General features: G+C 60.4%; 1 protein-coding gene across 1 annotated transcript in view; it reads right to left on the bottom strand.

Annotated features, from left to right (window-relative positions):
* Positions 1-25,811, bottom strand: part of ANO7 (anoctamin 7) — a 28,872-nt gene extending 3,061 nt beyond the window's left edge. The window contains 23 exon segments of the mRNA XM_027588974.2: positions 3,472-3,613; positions 3,688-3,725; positions 3,728-3,792; positions 3,794-3,879; positions 5,297-5,304; positions 5,444-5,589; positions 6,688-6,785; positions 8,933-9,029; positions 9,808-9,898; positions 11,260-11,425; positions 12,230-12,237; positions 12,240-12,339; positions 13,016-13,073; positions 13,925-14,061; positions 14,645-14,752; positions 16,595-16,737; positions 20,113-20,170; positions 20,981-21,070; positions 21,514-21,697; positions 22,247-22,337; positions 22,604-22,712; positions 23,426-23,558; positions 25,687-25,811. Coding sequence (XP_027444775.2) covers positions 3,472-3,613; positions 3,688-3,725; positions 3,728-3,792; positions 3,794-3,879; positions 5,297-5,304; positions 5,444-5,589; positions 6,688-6,785; positions 8,933-9,029; positions 9,808-9,898; positions 11,260-11,425; positions 12,230-12,237; positions 12,240-12,339; positions 13,016-13,073; positions 13,925-14,061; positions 14,645-14,752; positions 16,595-16,737; positions 20,113-20,170; positions 20,981-21,070; positions 21,514-21,697; positions 22,247-22,337; positions 22,604-22,712; positions 23,426-23,558; positions 25,687-25,811 — 2,281 coding nt within the window.
* Between the last annotated feature and the right edge of the window lie 160 nt (positions 25,812-25,971).

Here is a 25,971-nt window from a genome sequence, read left to right as displayed (position 1 = left end):
CCTAACCGTGAGAACGTGCCATTCCACGAGACCAGCAGCGAGCTCTCCTCACACTTGCCTGCCCAGCACTGCTCTCCCTGACTGAACAGGCTCGATATTTCTGGTTTGTCATCCTGCCATCCTTTGACAGCTTCTTGTGTTTCTGATAAGGTGCAACGTAACTTACATGCTGCACCCCATGGAAAGCACTACCAGGGCCAACTTTGTAGAGGGGGAAAATCTCGAATATTAAACAGTAATTGAGGGAAAAACCATCCATGAATGTAATAAACTTTTGAGTGGCTAAACTAGACAACAGAAGAGAGACTGTGGGGACACAGAGACAATTCTTTGAAGTCACCCTGAATGCTCTACAGAGAGCCTGAAGATGTAACAAATATTCACCGTGCCCTCAGGAGACATGAAGGGAAATCAGAGGTACTCCAACATGGCAGGAGTTCCAGAAGCTGAGAATGCAGACTATAGAAGCTCTGTTTGGTTTTGGGGCTTTTTTGTTTGTTTTTTAAAGATTTTATTTATTCATTTGACAGCACAAGCAGGGGGAGCTGCAGGTAGAGGGAGAGGGAGAAGCAGACTCCCCACTGATGCAGGGAGCCGGATGCGGGACTCCATCCCAGGACGCTGGGAACATGACCTGAGCTGAAGGCAGACGCTTCACCGACTGAGCCACCCGGGAGCCCCGAGAAGCTCTTTGAAACAATGAAGTGGAGAGGTTTCCAGAACTAAAGAAAGACATCACCTTTTAGATGAAAAGCATACACTGAGTTTCAACTTTTAAGTAGACTCTACCATGACAGAGACCTGTTAGTAACACAAGTCAAGGAAAATGAAAAAACTTTTCTAATGCTACCAATGCTTCCTACAAGAAAAGCCAGGTCACAAGAGAGTAATAGTCCCAAAGAGATGAGGGAAAATAACCTAGAATTGTATGCCTGCTATTTGAAGGACAAAGAGGTATTTCCTGACGTAAAAACCAACCTACATGAGGGTTTGCCAACCAGAAAGTGCAATTCCAGGCAAGAATAAAAATGAACTCAGAGGGAAGGCAATGCAGAAGAAACCGTAGCCACAGAGGCTACTAAAATGCACCAAATAGATGTGTTAACAAATGACTAAAAGTGTTATTTTTTTAATAGTAAAACTAAAACTGTGTAACAATAAATAAGATGCAGTGGTGGGTGCTCAGTCAGCATAAATGTGTGAAGATCCTTGTCACACAGGGAAAGGAGACGAGTGAATCCCTACAGTCTTGGTAAGGAACATTGACATAGTTAAGAATGAATGCTAAAAATGTAAGCGTAACCTCTAAAATAATAAAAATGGACACCATCAGTTCCAAATGAGCAAAAAGAGGAAAAGAGAGAACACTTATACTCAGCCACCAGAAAGCAGAAGAGAAATAAAAAGGAAAAAAATAAAGTATCCACTATGAAGAAATCATAAATATGAGCTTATTTCCAACTTGCAAGAACCTCAGAATACATAAAGCAAGAGGAGACAAGTAGACGAAGAAACTGACAACTACATTCCTGGAAAGATTCTCACCCTCTATCAGAGTCTGACAGAGCAGGGGGAAAAAAATGGAAATCTGAGCAGTAAGATTAAAAAGCTTTACCTCGTAAGTATATAGAGAGCCTTGCTTCAAAACATAAGATTCAGGTTCACTTGAAACAGCAAAAATCCACTGAGCAGGGCGCCTGGGTGGCTCAGTTGGTTAAGAGACTGCCTTCGGCTCAGGTCATGATCCTGGAGTCCCGGGATCGAGTCCCGCATCGGGCTCCCTGCTCGGCGGGGAGTCTGCTTCTCCCTCTGACCCTCTTCCCTCTCAAGCTCTCTCTCATTCTCTCCCTCTCAAATAAATGAATGAAATCTTTAAAAACAATAAAACCTAAGAAAGACGAAACAAATGAGTTAAGGTGTCAAGTCCAGAAGACTGATTTATTTTAAGAGAAACAAAAATTCTATCTGAAAAGAAAATGAGGTCATAACTACCAAAACAGAAGAGCTTAAGAAAATCATCTTATGATGAACAAGTTTGTGTCAGCATATTTTAAAAGGTAGCTGAAATAGGGAGATACCACCTCACACCAGTCAGAATGGCCAGAATTAACAAGTCAGGAAACAACAGATGTTGGCGGGGATGTGGAGAAAGGGGAACCCTCCTACACTGTCGGTGGGAATGCAAGCTGGTGCACCACTCTGGAAAACAGTATGGAGGTTCCTCAAACAGTTGAAAATAGAGCTACCCTACGATCCAGCAATTGCACTACTGGGTATTTACCCCAAAGATACAAATGTAGGGATCCGAAGGGGTATGTGCACCCGATGTTTATAGCAGCAATGTCCACAATAGCCAAACTGTGGGAGGAGCCAAGATGTCCATCGACAGATGAATGGATAAAGAAGCTGTGGTATATATACACAATGGAATATTATGCAGCCATCAAAAGGAATGAGATCTTGCCATTTGCAACGACGTGGATGGAACTGGAGGGTGTTATGCTGAGTGAAATAAGTCAATCAGAGAAAGACATGTATCACATGACCTCACTGATATGAGGAATTCTTAATCTCAGGAAACAAACTGAGGGTTGCTGGAGTGGTTGGGGGTGGGAGGGATGGGGTGGCTGGGTGATGGACATTGGGGAGGGTATGTGCTATGGTGAGCGCTGTGAATTGTGCAAGACTGTTGAATCACAGATCTGTACTTCTGAAACAACGCAATATATGTTAAGAAAAAAGGGGGGGTGCCTGGGTGGCTCAGTCGTTAAGCGTCTGCCTTCGGCTCAGGCCATGATCCCAGGGTCCTGGGATCGAGCCCTGCATTGGGCTCCCTGCTCCACGGGAAGCCTGCTTCTCCCTCTCCCACTCCCCCTGCTTGTGTTCCCTCTCTCGCTGTGTCTGTCAAAAAAAAAGCAGAAAGGGAAAAATGAAGGGGGGACATCGGAGGGGGAGACAAACCATGAGAGACGATGGACTCTGAGAAACAAACTGAGGGTTCTAGAGGGGAGGGGGGAGGGGGTGGGGGGATGGGTTAGCCTGGTGATGGGTGTTAAAGAGGGCACATTCTGCGTGGAGCACTGGGTGTTATATGCAAACAGTGAATCATGGATCACTGCATGAAAAACTAATGATATAATGTACGGTGGTTAGCAATAAAAGAAAATGAAACAGGTTTCTGGAAACAAAATTGGCAAAACTGAGGAGAAATGTAAACAGGCAATAAGCCTATGCCCCTGAGCGGACCGGGACCGGGATGCACAGGCACCTTCCCGGGGAGGGGTGGGGGGCGCGGGTCGCGGGGCGGCCAGGGGGCCTGAGCCCCAGGGCCACGGTCCAAGAGCCACCGCCCCGCCCCGGCCTCCACCCCGTGGCCCCGCCCCCGGCGCCCACCCCGTGGCCCCGCCCCCGGCGCCCACCCCGTGGCCCCGCCCCCGGCGCCCACCCCGTGGCCCCGCCCCCGGCCCCACCTGCACGTGCGGTTGTGCGCGGACGCGAAGGCGGGCGGGGCGCGCGCCGGCGTGAAGTTGACGAAGCCGTAGAGGTCGCGGGCGCGGGCCCGCCGGTGGTAGGCCCGCGGCCGGAAGTCGGACGTGCAGGCCGGCAGGAAGGCCTGGGCGGGCGCGGCTGCTCAGCGGAAGCCCGTCCGCGCGGCCCCGGCGCCCCGCCCCGCCCGCGCGCGCTCGCGTGGCTGACGACCGCCAGGTGCGCGACGGCCGTCAGGTGGGGGCCCAGAGGCCGATGTCCTGCGCGCTCGGCCCCCGCCGCCGGAGCTGGCAGACGAACTTGCGCGTCCAGGCGGACCGCCACCCAGTTGTTGAGCAGCGCCAAGACCGGCGCGAGCGGGCAGGCGGCCGCGGGGATGCTGACGAGGCCGACCTGCAGCCCCGCGGCGGAGGGCGGTCACCGCCGGGCCGCCCCCCGGGGGCTCTGGCCGCCCGCGCAGCTCCTGCACGGGCCCGCCCGGTGGACGCCCCTCCAGAGAGCCCTCGGCCAGGGAGCCCCCCGGCAGCGCGCGCAGCGCGGCCGGCGTTTCGGGCCCCGCTCGGGCCGCGCCGTGCTCCCCGCGGTCGGCGAGTGGGGCGGCGCTCCCCGGCGCTCAGACACCCTGCCGGGCCCGTGGCGGCGGGAACCTGCTTCTGGCTTAGGGCTGCCTTCGCCTCGCGCCCCTCTCAGGGGAGCCTTCGGGAACGGCTTTTGTTACTGTCACGGAAGCCCTGCGCCCAGTGTGGGGGTCGGACTGGCGCCCGAGGCCGGGAGCGGCCGCTTGAGGGGCGTTCCCGCGTCCTGGGCGCAGTTCCGCAGGGCGTGGCCCGTGTCGGGGGGGCGGGGACGCGGGGCGTGGCCCTGTCGGGGGGCGGGGACGCGGGGCGTGGCCCGTGTCTGGGGGCGGGGACGCGGGGCGTGGCCCATGTCGGGGGGGCGGGCACGCGGGGCGTGGGCCGTGTCTGGGGGGCGGGGACGCAGGGCGTGGCCCGTGTCTGGGGGGCGGGGACGCGGGGCGTGGCCCGTGTCGAGGGCCGGGGACGCGGGGCGTGGCCCTGTCGGGGGGCGGGGACGCGGGGCGTGGCCCGTGTCTGGGGGGCGGGGACGCAGGGCGTGGCCCATGTCGGGGGGCGGGGACGCAGGGCGTGGCCCGTGTCTGGGGGGCGGGGACGCGGGGCGTGGCCCGTGTCGGGGGGCGGGGACGCGGGGCGTGGCCCGTGTCGGGGGGGGCGGGGACGCGCGAGGGCACCCCCCCCGCATGGCCGCCTGGACGAGCGGCGCCGCCGCGGGCGCTGCCGCCTCTCCGTCCGTGCACGACGGGCGGCCACAGTTGGGCGGCCGGGCGCCCAGAGCGCTGTGCTGGGTTCAGGCCGGGGGTGCGCGTGATCGCTCCCCTCGGGCGCCTCTGAGCCCGGACTCGCAGGGGACGCCGACCCCGCGTGGGGCGTGAGCCACAGGCACAGCGGACCGCGGCCGGGAGCGCGGCCTCCAGAAGGTCTCTGGGGAAGGGCGCCGCCTTCGGCTCAGGTCACGGTCCTGCGGACCCGGGATCGAGTCCCGCCTCGGGCTCCCCGCGCGGCGGCGCGTCTGCCTCTCCCTCGGACCCTCCCCCCTCTCACGTGCTCTCTCTCTCAAATAAATAAATAAAATCTCTAAAAAATAAGTAAATCAGAAGCCCTCTGGGGAAAACCACCCCCAGGCGTAGCCGCAGCTCGCGCAGGCCCGTCTCCCGCGCCCGCTGCCGCTCGTCCCACCCCCACCACGCGGCTCCGGCGCGTGCTCGCCCGCACCCCGTCCGAGGCCCCCAGGCGCGCAGCACTGGCCCCCCGCCCCGGGCCCCCCTCTCAAGCGCGCCTCCCTCCAAGGCCACAACCGCCTCCCCAGAGTCTCGGTGCCCACAGGTAGACGCCCCGCCCGCGGCGCGGGCCGAGGCCGTGGTCACTAACCCGGCTCCCACCCATTTCCAGGCACTCTTCGAACAGGCCGTCACAGGGCAGAAGCTCGCAGTCGGCCTCCCGGGGCCCCGGGCCAGCTTCCTCCGAAGGCCCCGCCTTCCTCTTCTTGGAGCGCAGCCGAAACTTCTGCCAGCAGCCCTGTAGCTTCCTGGGGCTGGAAACACCCGGGAAAAAGGGCCTTGTTTCTCCAGGCTGGGCCCTGCGTGCTCCACAGTTCGGGGCGGGGGGAGGTGGCCTGGGCCATAGGGAGGGCAGGGGCGAAGCCTCTGCGCACAGACTAGCGGAGAGCATCTACATCTCAGGGCTGGGGGCATCCCCTCCCCTGCTCCCCTGCAGCGCCCTCTGGAAAGTCAGCATTGCTCATGGAAGCTTCTGGGGGGAATGGGTTCCTCCTGGGAAGTGCTAAGCAGGTGCCAAGAGCTATGTCAAATGAGGGCAGTTGCTGTGCCAGGGGCGCTGTGTGTCGCTCCACCCTATGCGGCATGGGGGGGGGGCATATTGCTCTGCCACACTGTCACTTGTCCAGGCCCTGTCCCCGCCAGGCACTGAGCTACGCCCTGCCCTTGTAATCTTGAGTTCCGCTTCACTGCGCCAGCTGGGCAGAGAAGCAAGGCCGCACCCAGAGCAGGGCGTGCGGTGGTCAAGGTCCCACAGCTATGTTTCATGGGACCCCAGGACAGCCAAGTTGGGAGCTGCTAGCAGGGGTAGATCAGGTGTGCAGGGGGGATGGGACGGTGTCCAGGTTGGCTCCAGCCTGGTAGGGGGGCCCAGTTGCCTTAAGGTGGGCCACAGTGGTGCCAGTGGCGGTGGCACTGGGGAGACGGAAGGCACCTGAAGCCTGGGGCCTCCCTTGCTCCTCCCTGGTGCTGCCCTCGAGGCTGGGGATGCTGAAGAATGCCCTGGCCCAGCCCGAGTGGGCTGCAGATGGGATGGGCCAGCATGGGTGGGGGTGGGCCCGGGAAGCCAGGCCTCCTCCCCACACTAGAGCTGGCCCCAGGGCAAAGAGACCTTAGTCAAGCCCAAGCAGCAACCCCATGGGGTGGGGTGTCACAGAGCTCCTGGGGCAGATGGCCGGGGCAGACCCGCCCGCTCCCCTGCAGCTGAGGCCTTGAGGTCCAGGAGGGTCTGGACCCACCTTCCCTCTACCTCTGTGTCCAGGCTGGGGCTGGGCTGGAGGCTGCTGCCCCCCACACTCTTAGGTCCCATGGTCCCTGGTTGCTGCCCGGGCAGGGTGGGGTTGACTCACGGGATGAGGATCTCCTGCACATTGTTGATGATCTGTTTGCCCACCATGATGACCAGAAGCTCCTGTGCCAGCTCAACGAGGCAGCCTCCAACTGCACACTACAGCAGCAGGGTTTCAGGTCAGCTCGAGGGAAAGACTGGCCACATACCCAGCCATCCTTCTCTATGCCTCAAAGGTGGCCTGCCATGCTGCCACCTCCCTTTCAGACATGCCATGGCACATTGAGGACTGCGGAGACTCCTTCCCTCCCTTGACCTCACCCAAGCCCCCACAGACTGTGCAGAGGGATGATGGGGGTACTGCCATTTGGCACCCCAGATTTCCTTTGGGGATTTTTGGGGATCCACGCAGGGTTATGTGGGGCTGACCCTCATAACCCTCATGGCTCCAAGGAGGACTCAGGCCCCACTAATTGGCCCGAGTTAAGTGACAGTTGGGCTGGGACTTTTAAGGGGACTCCTGAGACAGCATGCCTTGTACAGGGGTACCGAGCCAGGGGGTGTTGGGCCAACTGCAGGCATCTTCCCCACCAGGTAAGGAGAACCTGCCTGAGAGCACAGCCTATGCTGGGGAAAGCCATGCAACATCGTTTAAACACCTGGATCCAGCCATACCTGAGCCCACAGGGCCCTGAATGTTTTCAATATCAGAGCCAGTGACATTCCCTTTTTTGCTTAAGCCCGTTTGAGTTAGCAGCTTTTTCCACTGGTCAGTGAATGCTGCTTAACTGATACAGTATGTCACGCACAGTCGTGCCCCTGAGTTGGGGTCCCAGCTGCCCTGTCCCTGAGAAGCCCCTCCCATCTCATGTGAAACTGGAGAGTGTCCCTTCGAGGTGGACCCCTTGTAGTCAGCAATTGGGTTGGGTCACAGGCCAGACCTGTGGGAAGAAAGGAGACCTTCTCCTCAGAAAGAAGAAGAGGTGATGAGCCCAGCAGGGGCTGGTAGCGCCCCACCCATGTCCCCTGACCCAGCGCAGTGGCCTTTAGGGACTGTTCCAGGCACACCTGTCATGCTGCCTGTGGGCTCAGGTGTGCTTGACCTTCCCCCGCTGAGGAACCAGATGCACAAGGACCATTTGGAGGGTTTTTCTGCAACGTCCCAGAGGGTCCAGGGCAGAGTCACGCCCAGGGGCTCCCAGCAGTGACCCCTCGCACTCAAGTACTCACAGGCACACCCCCTTCTGCCTGCTTGCTCCCCGCCCCTTGCATGCTTCCTGGGGTGATGCCCAGAACAATTACTTGCACCCAAGTCTTTATCTTGGGGTTTGCTTGGGGGACCGACATGACAGCAATCCTGACTCCTGAAAGTTGGTTTAACCTCTACTTTGTTAAAAACAGGTTCAGGGCGCCTGGGTGGCTCAGTTGGTGGGGCGACTGCCTTCGGCTCGGGTTGTGATCCTGGAGTCCGGGATCGAGTCCCACATCGGGCAGAATGTAACCTGATTTGGAGTAAAGGCCTTTGCATCTGTAGCTAAGGTAAGGACCTCCCGACGAGAGCAGCCTGGACGGGGGCCCTAAGCCCGAAGACAGGTCCTTAGACAAGCAGGGGAAACAGCTGCACATGGGGAAAGGCCAGGGAAGGTGGGGGCAGAGGTTGAAGGGACACAAGCCAGCCAACACCAAAGACTTCTGGGGCTCCCGCACACTAGGAGAGGGCACGGAACAGCTTCTCCAGAAGCCCCACCCCGCAGCACCTCGATCCTGGACTTGCGGCCTACAGGGCTATGAGAAAACAGGGTGCTGTTGTTTTAAGCCCCTCGGGTATGATCACTGGTGACAGCAGCCCTAGGAAGCCGGGTCAGATGGGGTCCCAAAAGTGTGTCAAAGTGTGTCCGGTCCGTGGATCCATCCTGGGCACCTGGGCTCCAGGCCCAGCGTGTGGGGGATGCAGGCAAGGCCATGAGGCCACGGTTCCTATGGAAAAGCTGACGGGCCCAGGTGGTGTGCGGGGCTCCGGGACTCCAAGGAGCCTCCTGGCTCCTGCTCAGTCTGTGCCCTGAGAGTTTCGGGGCTTGCCTGCCCTGGCAGGCCTTCCCGTTAACCTTGGCTGGTTATACATAACCAGAAGAAGAGAGCTAAACGTAGGGGCAGCGATCCAGGCAGGAACAGTGCCACAGAGGTTGGGTAACTCACGGGGGCAGGAGGGGGTCTGCCTTCGGTGCTGACAGGGCTGGGGCTCTAGACGGGGCAGGACCAGAAGCCAGGGGAGCTGCCTTCCTCACCTCACCTACTCGGCTCCGTACCTGGACCAGGGTGCAGGCGCTGGAGAGCGGCCAGAAGGGGCAGCCCAGGCAGAGCGGGCACATCTCAAAGTTGTCCTCACTATTGCACAACTCCTGCCTTCTGGGCACAAGGGCGCGTTGCAGGAGTCCGGGGGGGGGGGCAGGCCCCCACCAGTCCCACCCCTCCCCCTCCCCCGCCCCACCACGGCCTTTGACAGGCTCAGCATTTCTTTACAAAGTAGTTTTAGAATACAAGCAATGATAATTTTTGAGTTAACTTTTTGAAGTTTTAGCTCCATAATGAAGTAAAAATCAAGCCTATTTACTTATAAGAAATGCTTATACTATTATAAGAAGCAAGGATGAGTACCAATAAAATTAGCCCAGGAGCCCACCTGTCCACCTGTGCCAGCTTTGGGAGCCCACCTGCCCACCTGTGTGAGCCTGGGAGCCCACCTGCCCACCTGTGTGAGCCTGGGAGCCCACCTGCCCACCTGTGTGAGCCTGGGAGCCCACCTGCCCACCTGTGTGAGCCTGGGAGCCCACCTGCCCACCTGTGTGAGCCTGGGAGCCCACCTGCCCACCTGTGTGAGCCTGGGAGCCCACCTGCCCACCTGTGTGAGCCTGGGAGCCCACCTGCCCACCTGTGTGAGCCTGGGAGCCCACCTGCCCACCTGTGTGAGCCTGGGAGCCCACCTGCCCACCTGTGTGAGCCTGGGAGCCTACCTGTCCACCTGTCAGCCTTCCAACCAGGTCTACAGGAGGGCAGGGATGTGTTCAGTGCTCACCTCCATCCCCAGCTCTGTACAGGGCCTGGCACCTATGGGTCCCCCAACCACACACCCCCTCAGGAGACACAGGGCAAGTCCTGGGAGCTGAGAGGAGAGGGCACTTACGTGGGTATGTCTGAGAACACCATGAAGCAGCCAACCAGGAACACCAGAGTGCCCACCGCCGCTGCCGGCAGGAGCCAGCCTGTGTAGACCCCTGCAGGGGCAGCACCAAGGTTGGCCATTGGGACCGGGTGGAGGGACCCTGGGAGTCGGCTATCAGTGCCCTGTGGGCCTGTGTAGCCAGCACTGAGCTAAGCACTGGGTGGGGGTCTGCTCAGCCATGCTTGTCCCTCGGGTATCCCCATCCAGCCAGCAGAACCCGAGACCTTCTGGGAGGAAGCCGGCAAGGCACGGTGCTCAGGAATGCCCCCTGGCAGCTCTGAGCCCAGCTCCTCCCTCCTGGCCTCTGCCCTGGTCTCTGGACCCCCTACCATTGACCCCCCCGGGGCTCCTGGACATCCCTAAGTCCCAGTCGCCTCTAACCACCACGCCCCGGATGGGCGTCCCGTCTGTGGGCGGCTCACAGCCCTCTGCATTCCAACCTGGGAGACAGACGGGGGTCCATTCTGGATGCTTCCTTTCCCCCCGCACCCACCCCACCATGGCTAGGTCCCTCAGTTACTTCAGTCTCTCCACCGGACACTCCACTGCCTCCCATGGGTCTAGCCCAGCCCCTGGCCTGGTGTCCTGCTTCCAGTCCCACACCTGCATCGGCCAGAGTGACGCCTGGGCCGGAAGCCCAGGAAGAGCCGGTCCTCCTGCCCTCTGCGGCCTTCCAGCCTGGCTTCGCTGTCCCATGGCCTCTGCTTCTCCTGGCCCCGAGATGGAGCCTCAGGGTCCTCACACACAGGCTGCCCCCGCTCTCTCTGGGTCCACAGTGGCTGTGAGGGCCTCCCCTGTGTCCCCCCATGGCTGGTGCACTCATGAGGGCAGGGTCCCTGCAAATGCGCAGCACCCCGACATGGCTTGCCATCTGAGTATGCCTGAAGGAAGGCTGGCCCAGGCGGGGGGCGAGAAGGCACACGTGCTGTGTCTGGGGATGACAAAAGACTTCAGAAGGGGGGAGGGGATGGTGCTGCCCTGGGGGTGGAGCCTGTGAGGGGAGCTGGGAGAGCCAGGCTGCCCAGGGCAGAAGGTCATTCCGAAGGTCCCAGCCTGCCTGCAGTGGGTGACGGGGCGGCTGACCCTGGGCCCCGGGCAGGGGTGACCTCTGCCGTTCGGGAGTTCCTGCAGTAGCTCAGGGCCTCATGGGCCATGTCTGGTGGGCCAGGGATACTGGCGGCCCTTACCAGCAGAAGGGGGCTCCCGGCCCCTCACTGGGGCGTTAGGAGGGCCCCAGAAGAGCCACAGGCCTATCGCGGGGGCTGGCAGTGGCTGGGCGGGGCTGGGCTGGGAGTTGGGAAGCATTTTCCTCAGGGTGTCAGCATGGCTCCCCTCCGGGGGACACGGATTAGCAGCCTCAAGATGGAGTTGGGGGGGTGCGGGCGGTCCAGGGGGCAGGGGGGCAGCACTCACCGAGCCAGGCGAAGTAGAGGGCCACTTTCTCCCCGAAGTACCTGCGCACGTGGTCCAGAGGCTGGTACTTGGTCCACTTCCACCAGTGAGCCCAGTACTGGAACAGGACCTGCCTCTGGGTGAGGCCTGCGGCCTGTGGGCCCTCTGGGGGCGTCCCAAATGGGCCCTGTGGATGAGAAGCCGTCTGGTGGGGAGATCCAGGCTGGCCTGGGCACCGGGTACTGCACTCTCCCCGAGGTGTGAGAGGAAAGGGTGATGTTGGGGGACCAGGGAGCCATGAGGGCCTCTCCGAGGAAGGAGCATCTGAGTGGAGGCCCTCAGCCGAGGCTCCTGGGGTCCAAGACCAGGGCAGGGAAGGTAGCGGGGGCAGCCCCAGAGCTGTGTGGTCCCTGGCAACCACAGGGCAAGTGGGGCCGGCTGTGCCTCCCAGAGAAGGATGGCACCTTTGGCGGGTTGGGGGGGCCACCAGGCATTCCCACCCATGTCCCCGCAGTCACACAGCGGTGGGTACAGGCCTGCCCCAGCCCTGCAGGCCTCACCACCCCTTTGTGCAGCTCTGAGGACTCATGGCGGGTCCTGTGCATGAGGGCCCAGCCCCACATGGTGGACATTTTGTCAAGGACACTGGTCAGGCTGACAGGTGCCCCTCCCTGGCACTGTCCTGGTTTACCTGGCTTCATGAGGGGCACAGGAGACCTCACTGTCTTCCCCAAGATGGAAGGTGCCCAGGGAGAGAGCCACCGGGCCTGTCATGTGGCACGAAGGGTGGCACCTGGCCACCCCCAGCTTCAGACAGGCCACTGTGGGGCCCAGTCCCATGGCAAGTGTGTTGCTGATCCCGGCATGGCCTCCCGTCCGACCAGGGCTGCCAAGCACGGAGGGCAGGGCCCCGGGGTCCTCCTCGGCCAGGACCTCACCCTCACACCCAGGCCAGAGCCCCCCACCCCAACAACCAACCCCCGGGTCTCACGTCGTGTAGGGGAAGGCTGCGCTGAAGACGCTCTCCGCCGACAGCTGGTTGATCCCGAACAGGTCCTTCTTCTCGTGGCCATGTGGGGTCTCGGCCAGGGTGGCAAACAGCTGGGGGGTGGGCGTGGCGCCAGTGACCCGTCATGTGGCAGCAGGACCGTCCTGGCCCACTTGCCTCCCGGCTGAGCCCTCTGCTGACAGCGACGCCACTGTGTGGGCCCCCGGTCTTGCTCAGGTAGCCTCCCCCACACACCACAATCCCACTTTAGAAACGTGGAGACCTTGGCCAGATCCACTGGACCCACAGGAGTCGGGTCTGGACCTGAACCCAGGCCCTGGCCTTGCTCAGCCTGCTCCCAGCCCATCCTCTGGGCGGGAGTCAGCCTCCGTCTGGGCACCGGCATCAGGGGTGGGCAGTGCCAAGGCCCCGTGCCCTTTGGCAGTCAGCAGGAGGCTCTCCTGGGCCGGCCTGTCCTCCCGTCTTCCCCACCACAGGCCACTGGAGCAGGCCACTGGAGCGGCCCATTCAGGGATGCTGTGGCTGTGGGTCCATGCTGGCCCTCGGTCCCCTTCCCCGCCAACCAGCAGGACCCATGCCCACCTGGGCCCTGGGTCCTGGAGGGGTGCTGAGCAGGGCCCCTGCTGTGCAGTGAGCTGGGGGTCAGCCTGGAGGCCTCCAGCCCCCAGCCCTGAGGGGCGCCTTGGCGCTCTGATCACAGCAGAGCCTTCCTGTGTCCACAGAGGCCTCCATCCCCAGCTCGGGGACACAGCGGGGACCCCCACTCACAATTTGGTGCCTCTTGGTGCTGGGGAAGAAGGTGTCCTGGTTGTCACTCCCGAGGAACCTGTGGGGTGTGGAGCGCAGAGGTCTGGCACACGCACAGGAGTGCACGTGGGGGGCGCACACTCGTGGCTTCATCCCACACCCTGCGGAACAGCTGCCATCCTGGCAGCACCATCGAATCCTGTCTGTGCTTTTTCCTTTCTGGAGGCAGGAGGTCACGGTAGGTTCTCCAGACAGCACAGAATGCCCCCCCCACAGGGTGGGCAGAGAGGGCAATGCGGTGGGGGAGCCTTCCACATGCCCCCCAAAGCTCTGAGCACGGGATCAGCGGCCTCGCGGGTGGTGTCTGGTGGTGGCCTGCTTGAACAGACAACCGACCCCAGGACCTTGGGAAGTCCCATAGGTAGAGGCAGGTGCACACCAGGCTGGCATTCCCCAGGCCTGGAAGGAAGTGTTCTCAGCCTGGGCAGTGAGACCACCTGGGAGTCCTCCATGCTGGTCACCGACGCTGGTCCCCACCACCCCCCGGACACTAGCCTTGTCTGCAGGCTGGTCGCACCTGCGTGGCTAGCTGGGGCTGTACCATGCACATGGACGGGGCCCCCTTCCGCTTCTGCCTCAGAGGCAAGGCGCCTCGGCCCCAACACCCTGCCCACCCGCCGCGGCCCTGTAGCTGAGCAGGAAACAGACCTGAGTGTCCGGCCAGGTTTGGGGGATGTTTGTCCCCCCGCACACCCTGCCTACCCCGACTGACGCAGTCCGTGCTTGCCCACTGAGATGCATGTCCCCAGTTGGAAGCTCCAGGGAGGGAGAACGCCAGTGGAGGGGCAGCATGTTTGAGCTCACTCAGTCCCTGAGCCTCGTGTTCATGCCTTCAGCCGGTTCTTGCACCGGGAGAGGCCCCAGTCTCACCTTGACAGCTTGCTCACTTTGAACTGGCAGGAGTAATACTCAGGGGGCACATCAGGCACGTCCTCCTGCAGGATGTTGGGGATACCCAGCCACGCCAGCAGGCCCGCCGACCAGTTGGAGGCCTGGTTGGGCAGTTCCTGGAAAGGATCGTCACTCGGCTCCCGCTCTTGAGCGGAAGCTGATGCGGATGCCGACACCATGCCGCGGGGTGGGGGTGTGCGGGTGTGCCGAGCGGGCGGCAGGTGAAGGGCTCCAGCAGAGGGAGAACCCCTGCCCTCCCCTGCCGCCCTCTGCCCTGCTGTGGACCCTGTGGGGAGACGCCAGGCCAGCCCCTGCCCCTCTCTGGGCCTCAGGCCCCAGTACTGCCCTGCTGGTCAGTTTGAGGCCAGAGCCCCTCCAGCAGGAAGAGATAAGAGGGCAGCCATGTCTCTGTCCACGCCCACACCACGAGGCTCAGAGGGAGCCGGCAGAGTGGGCAGCACAACGGCCCCCAGGTGGGTCATCCTCAGGTCACCTGGAAGGTGCCCCCCCCCCCGCCCTGTGTCCCCTGGGGGGAGGGGTGGTCTGGGCCTGGAGAAAGCGCACACTCCCTGAGCCCACCCTGGCTGTCCAGCCAGGCTTCTTGGGGCGCAGAGATGGGGGAAGGACCCTCAGGGACACTGAGTGGGGAGCCTCCAGGGTTGTCGGCACTGTGGGGGACCCCTGGGCCCCCCCGGGCACCTGCAGGGGCAGCTTTAGGCGCAGGTCCTCTGCGTAGCAGCAGAGCACGGCCCAGAGGGCGCTGAGGAGGATGTAGTGCACGGCGCCCTCCTCGTCCTGGACGTCGCGCTGTGGGGACGAAAGGCTCCGTGAGAGTCTGAGGGGCATGTGTGGGGGTGTCCGGTCACACTCCTGGGGAAGGCAGATGCCTCTCTAGCCATGGTAACAGCTCCCCAGCACTGGTGGTAACGCTGTTGGATAAGTGGCACCTCCGATCGCTGAGCCGGCAGGGAGCACGGCCGTCGGGAGGTCAGCCCGTCGGTCACAGACAGGGTTGGGATGACTGCTAGGCCTCCGGGACCCACGCCAGCCACGCCCTCTGGGACCAGCGTTGAGGGCACGGGCTGCTTGCTCAGAGACCGCCCGCCCTGCCCCCTCTCCTGACTTAAGGAGGCACTTGAGTCAGCCTTTGGTTTGCAGATGGTGAATGACGGCCTCGGCCTTTGACGAGCCACTGGGCATCCGTGTTATGCATGGACGTGTGGAAGTGTGCACACGTGTGCCAGCGGGCAGGCATGACACCTCACGTGTGTGTGCATGCGTGCAGATGTGTGGCAGGCACTCCTGGAACCTGAGACAGGGACTTGCAGCCCCTCTGCCCCACGTAGGCTGGGTTCCAAAACCCCTCTCTAACCTGGTGGCTGTCAGGCCTTGCTGCGTCACAGCCGGCTGTCTTCCCTAAATGTGCACGTCCGGGCCCTGCCCGGGGCCCACTGCAGCAGACAGGCCTGGGGCAGGGCGGGCTCGGTGCTTCGGGCACCCCCAGCTGGTTGTGCGGTGTGCTGAGAACTGCCCTCCAGACTGACCCCGGATGTCCCCTGTGCCAGTTCTCCCGTGACCCCCATTAAAGGGCAGCCTGCCCATCTGGATGAAGGTTCTGCAAAGTCATGTGGCCATGCAGATGAGCCACACTGTCCCAAAAGCTTTTTGCATAATAAAGGGGGGGAGCATCTTTTCATCCCCACCCACCAGACTGTCAATTGGATCCAAACCCAAAGGGGAGGGGTGTTGGTTCTTGACCCCCGATCCCACTGGGTATATGTCTGTCTGCAGCTCCGGCCCCGTGAAGGGGCGTCAGGGGTGGGGAAGGTGAGCACATCTACTCATAAAAGGGGCTCAAGGACGGAGTCGTAAAGAGGGGTGCATTCACACGGGGGGTCCTCTGAGGAAGGACGACGGCCCAGCAGCGGCTGCACCAAGTACAGAGGATCATCTCAGAAGCACGGCCCCGGGGGGAACTGTGCTGAGCACAGTCCCGTTCTATCAAGTTCAAACAAATAAAACGAAGCTGCATTGTTTGCAACATCAAATCGGTGCCAAGATGATAAAGACACGTGAAAATGTGATTAATGTCAAATCCAGGACTGGTTTACTCTGGGCAGGGAGAGGACACCTGGTGGCAGGGCCTGTGCCCGGGGACCGGTGGAGGGCGGTGGGAGGGGTGGGTGAAGGGCACATGGGGCGAGGCCTCAGGGACAAGGCAACGTGAAGGATCTGGGGCACGAGCGAGGCCGCCGAGGCCTCAGGGCCACATCCCCCACTGGCCCAGACCCACCATGCAGCCACACACGCCCTGTGGCCGCTGTTGCCGAAGACACAGTCCAGGCAAGGGGCCGCTTTAGCTGCTGAGCTCTCACCACGGGGTTTACACCTGGACACACCCATGCAGACTAATGGGGAGGTGGGTCTGAAGGGCTCTGGCTCCCAGGTGCGAGCTGGGCATGCGAGGGTGGGTGTCGTGCTGGCCTGTGGTCAGTGGTTCTGCGGCCAGAGGGAGCTTGCCGAGGGTGGGGCACCAGCAGGACTTTGGTGCCTGGTTTGTTCCGGGGTCTGGACCCCACGTCCTCAGGCCTTGTCAGGAAGGTCATGGGTCATTGAACAGATGCAGAGCCCACCACTGACCCTAAGTACCTGGTCCACATGCAGCCCAGCTGCACAGAGGTTATCCAGAAAGGTCTCCCTCCAGGCCGCGTGTGTGTCTGTCTTGTCCCTGGTGGCACTGTCCTGCTGCCGACCCAGCCTCAGGTCTTCCTCCCAAACGAGGACAAAGTCCCCTGGGAACCAACAGGGACAGAAGTCAGGCTGGCATCCCAGCCAGGACGCTTAGCTTCCAGGTGGGGAGTAGGAGCCAAGCTCTCGGACCCTTGACCTGCTGCTCTGTGTCTCCCTCCCAGCCCTCGCTCTGGCCCCGGTCAGGGCTGGGAGGCCTCCAGGAGGGCACTGCAGACAGGAGGGGCTGCGGAGGGGCTGGGGCCTGCTCCTGGCTCTGCAGGTTAGTCCCAACCCCCCACGGGGTCTTTAAGGACTCTGAGTGCAAGTCACCATCAGAGTTCCCTCCCTGGGATAGAGAACTGTAAAGGCTGGACAAAATGTGGGCAACCCCTGCTTTTCTGGCAAGAAGGATCAACACACCACAAGTGGTAAATAAATAGGTAAGTATCAAAGTAAAACTATTTCTATTTACAGATGACATGATCTTGTATATAGAAAAATCCAAAGGATTTCGCTACGAAATTATTAGGACTAATAACAGGTTTTTTCAAAGTTGCAGGAGACAAGACCCACATGTGGAAATCCACGGGGTTTCTATATGCTAGTGATAAACAAGCTTAAGATGAAAGGAGGGAAACCACTTACATTTATAACAGCACCTCAGATAAAATACTTACAAACAAATTTTACAAAAACTGTGCAAGACTTATACTTTGAAAACCACCAAACATTGTTAAAATAAATGGAAGACCTAAAAAAATGCAAAGATACCCCATGTGCACGAATCAGAAGATCGATGTTATAACAATAGCATTGCTCCTGAAATTAATCCGCAGATTCAACATAATCCTTATCGAAATCCCAGCTGGGTTTTGTTGTTGTTGTTTTTGTTTTTTTCAGAAAATGACAAGTCTAAAATTCGTTTGGAAATACAGGAGATCCAGAATGAAAGAAACAATGTTGACGAAGAAGAACAAAAGTGTAGGACTTTTTGACTTCAAAACTTACTATGAAACTAGAATAACCAAGACAGTGTGGTACTGGTAGGACAGACATCCAGATCAGTGAAATATATTTGAGATTCTGAAAATAAACCCATATATTTATGATTAATCCATTTTATTTATTTATTTTTTTACAAAGGGGGCACTACAATTCAATAGGAAAAAAATAGTTTTCAGGAAATGGTGCTGGGACAAGTGAATATCCAGATTGAAAAGAATGAATTTGGACCCCTACCTCACACTGTACACAAAAATTAACTCTAAGTGGAGTTACAATCGTAAGATGAAGATCATAGACATGAGTAAAAGAACCAAAATGATAAAGCTCTTAGGAGGAAACAGTTGTATATCTTCATGACCTGGTTTAGGTGATGATGTCTTAGACAGAGCTTAGCAGGAAGAGAGAAGACTGAGGGACTTCATCTAAATTAAAAAGCTATGTGCTTGGGGCGCCTGGGGGGCTCAGTCATTTAGCGTCTGCCTTCGGCTCAGGTCATGATCTCAGGGTCCTGGGATCGAGCCCCGTGTCAGGCCCCCAGCTCAGCGGGGAGTCTGCTTCTCCCTCTCCCTCTCCCCCTGCTTGTGTTCCCTCTTTCATTGTGTCTCTCTCTGTCAAATAAATAAATAAAACCTTAAAAAAAAAAAAAAAGCTATGTGCTTCACAGTAGCCAAACTGTGGAAAGAGCCAAGATGTCCGTCGACAGGTGAATGGATAAAGAAGAGGTGGTCTATATACACAATGGAATATCATGCAGCCATCAAAAGGAATGAGATCTTGCCATTTGCAATGACGTGGATGGAACTGGAGGGTGTTATGCTGAGTGAAATAAGTCAATCAGACAAAGATATGTATCACATGACCTCACTGATATGAGGAATTCTTCATCTCAGGAAACAAACTGAGGGTTGCTGGAGTGGTGGGGGGTGGGAGGGACGGGGTGGCTGGGTGATAGACACTGGGGAGGGTATGTGCTATGGTGAGCGCTGTGAATTGTGCAAGACTGTTGAATCACAGATCGGTACTTCTGAAACAAATAACGCAATATATGTTAAGAAAAAAGAAAAAGAAGAAGATAGCAGGAGGGGAAGAATGAAGGGGGGGAAATTGGAGGGGGTGACCAACCATGAGAGATGATGGACTCTGAAAAACAAACTGAGGGTTCTAGAGGGGAGGGGGGTGGGGGGATGGGTTAGCCTGGTGATGGGTATTAAAGAGGGCACGTTCTGCGTGGAGCACTGGGTGTTATATGCAAACAGTGAATCATGGATCACCACATCAAAACTAATGATGTATGGTGACTAACATAACATAATAAAATTAAATTAAATTAAAAAATGAAAAAAAAAAAGCTACGTGCTTCAAAAGCACCACCAAGAAAGTGAAAAGTAACCCAGAGAATGGGAGAAAATATTAGCAAATCATATATCTAATAAGGAACCTGTATTCAATATATATAAAGAACTTTTCAACTCAACACTAGAAAGACAAAATAGCCCAATTTAAACATGGGCAAAGATTGTGAATAGCCGTTTTTCTATAGAAGACAGACAAGCGGCCAATAAGCTGCTGAAAAGATGCTGGGTATCATCAGCCATGAGGGACTCCGAGATCAGAACCACAGGGAGATGCCACGTCGTCCTCCCTAGGATGGCTCATCAGACTAGGGATGGTGTGGAGAGACTCCGGCGGTTTGCCAAGTGCTCCGGTCACTTTGAAAAACAGTTGGGCGGTTTCTGGAGAGCGTTCAACCTCGAGTTACCATATGACCCTGCCAACCCCCAACAATCCCCTCAAAGGCACGTGCCCCAGGAAAGAAACGTGTCCCACGAAATCTGGGGCACGAATGTTCACTGCCGCTGCGTTATTCACATGAGCCACCAGAATATCCATCACCAGATCCTTCGGGGAGACACCTACAAGCGGGGTGCCGGCTAGCCGGGTGGCTCCAGGTCTCATTTCCAGGACCCGGCGCCCGGGTTTCCGCACGGGCTCCCACTCCTGCCAGCAACGCCCAGGGGTCCAGCTTCCGCACGTCCTCGCTGACGCTGGTTATTTTGTTTTGTTTTATTACTTGTAATAGCTGCTGTCCTAACGGGTGTGAGGTGCGGGCGGCAGCGGGCAGCCCAGGTGCTGGGAAGGGTGGGCAGGAGAGCAGGGCACGGCCCCCCTGGAGCCCCTCCAGCCCCGCCCCCTCGGGAGGGACCCCCTCCCTGCCGGCTCCAGCTCCCCGGCCGTGCCCTGCGCCCCGCCAGGCCCTTGCCCCACCCCGGGCTCAGCAGCTGGCCCCAGAGCTGGTGCGGAGAGAGTGCTGGGGGGGAGGGGTGGCCTGGTTACTAGGGATGGTGACTGGCCGCCACCCGTGGGCATCCCATCTGTGTCCCCACCCCCAGGACTAACTTGGGCACAGCTGTCAGGCACTGGGAGCGGCTTACCTATTTGGGGCTTGGAAGGGCTCCCCACCCTGTGGGCGGCCTCCTTGTGTCCATTCAGCTGGAAGGAAAGAAAAAGGCATGGCAGCATTCTGACCCTAATGACTCCTCCACATTCTGCTCCCCCCACTCCAGACACAGAAGGACGAGCAGAGAGCACAGCCACCGAGTATGGGCAGAGCAGCTCCCAGACGCAGGCACGTCCAGGGCTGAGGCCAACCTCATGCCCCCTCCGGCCTCCCGAAGGCCACATGGGCCTCCAAGCACCTGGCTGGGCTGTGGGCAAGGGTCAGGCGTGTAGGTGACATGGGCAGGACCACAACTGAGGGCCTCCAGCAGCTGGAGGAGAGCCAGACAGCCCCCGAAGTGGCTCTGCGCATAGGCCAGAGGCAGTGATGGCGCCAGAGGGTTTCTAGAAGGTCTAGGTGATCCCCGGGCAGGTAACAAAACACCGTGGACACAGCTGACATCCTTCATCCCTCCTTTGGGGCAGGGGCTGTCGGGGGGTTGCCCCCCTCCCAGGCCACTTCCATGCTTTGCACACGTCAGAACACAGCATCTTAAGGAACATCGCTGTGTTTAAGTTTCAGGACACGGTATGTGCCCCTCTCTCTTTCCTTCACGCCGGTGGGACCTGGCCTGGCCCAGCCTGAGCCTGGCCTCTCGCCTAGCCTGTCCCTGGGCGTGTCTGCATGTGCCCCAGGGCCGGTGAGCCGGGTGGTGACCTGGGATCCTCTCCCTTCCTTTCCCCGGGGCAGCTCGAGGGCACAGGCGGTCGGGGCCCAGGCAGGGAGAGACCCTCCTAAACCCACAGCCGACTGTGGGCCCGGGTCCCGGGGGGGGAGGCGAGAGGCTGCCTCCTGAGCTTTACCTCTGAGGTGCTGGCTGTGCTCCCGGAGGAGTCGCCACTCTCGGAGCGGAGGGCCGTGTCGACCAGGACGGTACTGTCCTCCTCCCGGGCCTGCACCCCAGAGCCCAGGGGGGCCCGTGGGACAGGGTCCCCGTGTTACCACGCAGCCCACGGGAACCCGCTTCCCCGGGGAGGGCACAGGCTGAGCTGTCCCACCTGGAAGCACAGGATGGTCCCCCACATGGGCCTCCAGCTCCGAGAGCAGATCAAGGACAAGGAGGGAGCGTTTGGGAGGTTTGGCCCAGCAGCTGTCTGTCTGTCCACCCGTCCAGTGTGTGCCTCCCTCCCTCTCAGCCCTGTCTGGGGTGGTGGGGCCTGAGGGGGCCCAGAGGGGTGGGCTCAGCGGCCCCCTCTTCTTTCTGCTCCCCTGCAGGAGGAGCAGATGATACTCTTTAATAGAGACAAGACCTTGGCTCCTCCTGGACCATCGGGGAGGCTGGCCTGGCCACGCGGACGCTGCGTCCTCCACACCCGATGCCTCTGTTCCAGCTGACAGGCTGGCACAGTGCAGCAAAGAGCACGAGGGGCGCTGTGGCCCGGGGCGGGGGTTTGAGTGGGGGCCGGCCATCTGCCGCAGCACAAGCGATGAGGGCCGTCGCCGGCCCCGGAGGCTGGGAGGGCACGAGGGTGAAGGAGCTGCAGGGGCTTGGCGGGGACAGCCCATGGAGGCCAGAGAGTCTGAGGCCCAGAGAGGCAGAGACGTGAGCCCGCAGCTCCTGACTGTCTTCCAGGTTCCAGACAGCCCGGAGCCAGGGCTTGGCATCATGACACCGTCCCGGTACAGGGCCAGTGTGCATCATGGGGCACTCCTGGAGGGATTCTCAAGAATTTGAAGTCAGCTAGCAGCCTTTGGTGCTGCTGAACACCCCCTGCTGTGGTGTGGGGGTGCGGGGGTGTCCCCTTCGGAGCGCTCTGTGCAGAGAGGACAGGGACAGAGGACGCCCCAGTCACAAAGGCCACAGAAGTGACCTGCTCCACGGTGGGCCCACTGGACAGGTGGGAAAACTGAGGTTCCCTAGGATTGGAGGTGCTCTGCCCAAAGGCACACTGAGCACCTGGCCTTTCTCATCCTCCCCCAGGGCCAGGTAGGCCTCTGGGGCATGAGGGTGAGCCCACAGTTCAGGGCATTGGGAGCCCTCATGGGCTGGGGTTGCTCACCCAGCCTCCCTGGAGTCCATCTCCCCACCTCCCTCCCCGTGGCCCCTGCATCATGGAATGGGTTCCCACCTGGCACGGCAGCTTCCGGAAGAGGCCTCCGAGGTCATGGACACCCTTTCAGCACGAGCCTGGTCTGGGCACAGGTGGGTCTGGGCCAGACCTGTAGGCAGAGAACTGGGAGGGACCGTGGCCCTGCCCAGGTGGGGCTGGCCACACACATGTCCTCACCTTGCCTGGCAAATGGGCAGGAGAGGGGCCTGGCGTAGCCGGCTGGCTGGGGGCAAGGTCGCCCCAGCTCCTGGAACAGGATCTGCCTTTGTTTGAGAAGGGGGTATGGGGCTCTGGGTCTGCAAACAGAGGCAGCCCATTTTCCTAGAGCCCTTCCACCCCACACGCAAATGCCACGGTCCTTCCAGCAAAGGACACCGCTCGTCTTTCTCCCGACTTCCTTAGGGGGGTCGGCTGCTGCTGTGGAGGGTTCGGGAGCGTTGGCGTCTGGCAGGGGCAGCCGCAGCGGGGTCGCCGCCACCTCCGCCTGGGGGGCCGCCCCTCCGGAGACAAAGCCAGTTCTGCCGCTTCCTGGGTGCGACCTCAGGGGCCATCCGTGAAACGGGGTGCAGCCCTGCTCACTGCAGGGAGGGGTGCCCTCCGTCCTCCCCACAGCACTGCTCTCCCGGGGCCCTCTTGTGCAAAACCCCGGAGTGGCGCCGTGGTCTTGGCTGCATCTCCGACCCCCACCCCCTCCCAGGGAGACCCTGCGCAGTGGGTCGGGGCCCGGCAGGGACACCCTGAGCCGGAGGGTCCGCACTGAGCTCTCTGTCTGGGGTCCCCGAGATGGGTTCCCGGGTACCGACTGCGCTGGGGATGCTCCAGAGCCGGGAAGCGGGGTGAGACAGGCTGCAGGGGGCCTCAGCCTGATCCCACAGGGCCTCTGGACAGGAAGGGGTGGCCCGGAGATTTCCCAGCCTGAGACAACTCTACACTCTGCTCTGGCCGCACTGTGAAGGGCCCAGGAAGAGGTCAGCTCCGGGGGTTCCCGGCACTCTGCTCACGGTGGCCCCGGGGATGTCTGCTGGGGAAGAGCGGCGGGGCGGCTGCTGGGGGCCACCGCTCACGCAGTGTAGCCGTGCTACACCAGGCTTTTTGACAATAACTTTTTATATCCATTTGTGTAACACTGAGAAATATGTTGGTGGAAGTGGGGAAAAAAGCCTCCAACTGTGGCTTAACAAAACAGATTTTCCTCACCTCAGTAGACCCAGCAGGCCCAGCCGCCAAGTCCAGGTTCCTGGCCCCGAGCCGGCCGCACTGGCCCTTGCCCTCAAGACAGCAGGTGCCGCGGGCTAAGCATGAGCCCCAGGCCACCCGGCCGCCAGGCAGCCTGGAAGGGGAACAGACCCCAGGGGCTGGGGTAGAACCAGTGCGCCTCCCCCCCCCAGGGGTGGGCACCTGGCTGGTCCCAACACAATCACTGGGCTGAACGGCCCTGGTAAGTGACTGCCAGCCAGGGGCGCCGCTGCTCCCCAACACTCACCTGCCCTGCACTCAGTCTGAGGGCTGGGCCGTCTTCCTGTGCCCCACGTGCTATCCCCCTCGCTCAAGCCCTGCCCTCAGGACCCTGCCCAGACCCGCCCCCCCTCCCAAACATTCCCTCCGCACAGAGCAAGCACCCTCCCCCGGGTGGCCACCTGGTCCACTCCCCGCCCGCCCGCCTCCATCCTCGCTGCTGGCCTCTTGCCACAGTAGGTGTCTGCGTGCCTGGCCCCCGCCCCGCCCCTCCTCAGGGTGCCTCCCCTGCCAGGAAACCTCCCTGCTCCTCCTCCCTCGCGGCCTCCTGGGCCACCACCGCTAGCTCCCCACGCGGGCTCTTCCCGCCAAGGGCCCCACACCCATGGGTCGGGGTTCCCGGGCCTCCTCTGCGGGTCCCCCTTCTGGGATGCTCTGCCAGAGGCTTCCCTCTCCCCGCCCTCTACTCGGCCGCCTCCTCTCTGCTGCCCCCTCAGCCTCCTTCCCCCCCACCCCCAGGGTGGGTCTGCCCCTCATCAGGGTCACCCCACCCCTGCTGCCAGTGAACCTGTCCATGCGCTCTGCTTTCTTCCGAAGGGCAAGTCACCTTCTATTGTCTATGGTTGTCGCTTCATCTACGCCCCCCAGGTCAGGGATTGTTTTTAAAATCTTAAAAAAAAAAAGGCTTGTTTTGTTCCTTGATGTAACCCAAGTACCTCAAAGGACGCCGAACCCCCCCTGTAGCCAGGCTTTCCCACACTTTATTATTCATTCCATCACCTCTGCCCCCCCAAACCCCCCCAGGCGGTGTCTTTGCTTGGGGTTGTTTCAGACCTTGGAAGGCTGTTCCCTCCTGTCTGCGCGCGCCCCTGCGGAGCCCTCGCCCATGGACATGTGGTTTCTGCGGCCGTGGCCTCCTTGGGTTTCCGAGTGGGCACTGTGGCTGCTTCCTGCTGAGGAGCATGTACTGAGGTGCCCAGGGCCGGGTGCGCTGTTTGAAGCTCAGGTGCCCCTGGGGTCCCTCCCCTCCCTCCGGGGACACCCCGCGCTGGGAGCTTTCTAACCGGCTAATTTTGGGTAGGCGCACAGGGATGGCCCCTTTCGCAGTGTGTGCTTCTCGATGGCGGCGTGAGGGAAGGGGGGGGGGGGCCTTGGCCCTCTGGCTTCCCTGACGTGCCTCCTCTTGCCTTGGGCCGGTTTCCATCAGGGTTCTTCGATGCGGCCTTTGCCGGTTGCACACACTGCGAGCATCTTCATTTGCATCTGATCTACTCTTGGCGTTCCGTGCGCTACCGAATTCCACTTGTGTGTGAAGGAACCCATCAAAAGCTCGTCTTGCGGTCCTACTTTGGGAGCCCACAGCCCCTCCTCTGATGTTCCCGTTCACACCGGGGCTTCTGACCCTCGGGACTTGGCCCTGCGGGGGACGTCCTGCCCACGGCGCGCCAGGCGCCTCCCCAACCCGGTCTGCAGCCTTCGGGATCCAGCAGGAAACTGCCTCTCTTGCCTCTTGTCCAAAGTCGTTCAAGGCTCAGCGTCGGTTTTAGGGTTCAGTGGATGGCACGCGACTGGGACAGCGCTGGGTTCAGCACCTCGTGCCCCGCCCCCTCCACCCCCGAAGTTTCCTGTCTGAGACGCGCAGATGCGCTGGGCAAGCGTCTGTGTCCCATCCCCATGAGGACAGGCCTGCTGAGGACTTTCTCTTACTGTCCTATTTGCTCGAGGCTCTTTGGGTTTCTTTTCCCACCCGTGAGGAAACACCTGTTCTGTTAGCGGTGACCGTGAACATCTGGCCTCCCGTGCACCGTTTATAAGTGACTGCTCCCTTTCCTTGCTCGTGCCACACAATCTCTGCAGCCACCAGCCATACTCTGCCTCCCAGAATAAAAAGCGGCGCCCTCGTGGCTGACGTCACGCCGTCTTTCCGGGGCACGGGCACGTCCCTCCCTTGCGTGGGCCAGAACGCCATCCCAGCTCCGCAGAGGGCTCCGCAGGCCCGTCACCTGCACTCCTGCAGGTCTCCGCCTTGTGCTCGGATGCATGGCTCCCCGGGAATAAGGCTTTCAGCAAGGGCATTCCAATCCTGAATCCTGGGGTCTAAACTTTCTCCTGCGACCTCTAGGGCCATCATCCCAAGGCCCTTTCTGGGCCCATGCCCTCCCACCCCCGTGTCCGCCGTGTTTGCTTTCTGTAGGCAGGTGCTCCTGGCTTCAGGCCAACTACTGCCACATCCGCAACTCCTGGGAGGGGTCACCCTGTCGCCCGGGGACCTCTGACCTGCTTGGGCT

The sequence above is a fragment of the Zalophus californianus genome, chromosome 3, assembly GCF_009762305.2.
Source record: "Zalophus californianus isolate mZalCal1 chromosome 3, mZalCal1.pri.v2, whole genome shotgun sequence".
In the NCBI taxonomy this organism is placed as follows: domain Eukaryota; kingdom Metazoa; phylum Chordata; class Mammalia; order Carnivora; family Otariidae; genus Zalophus; species Zalophus californianus.
The sequence above is the reverse complement of the archived record's forward strand: the minus strand, read 5'-3'. Positions and strand labels throughout refer to the sequence as shown.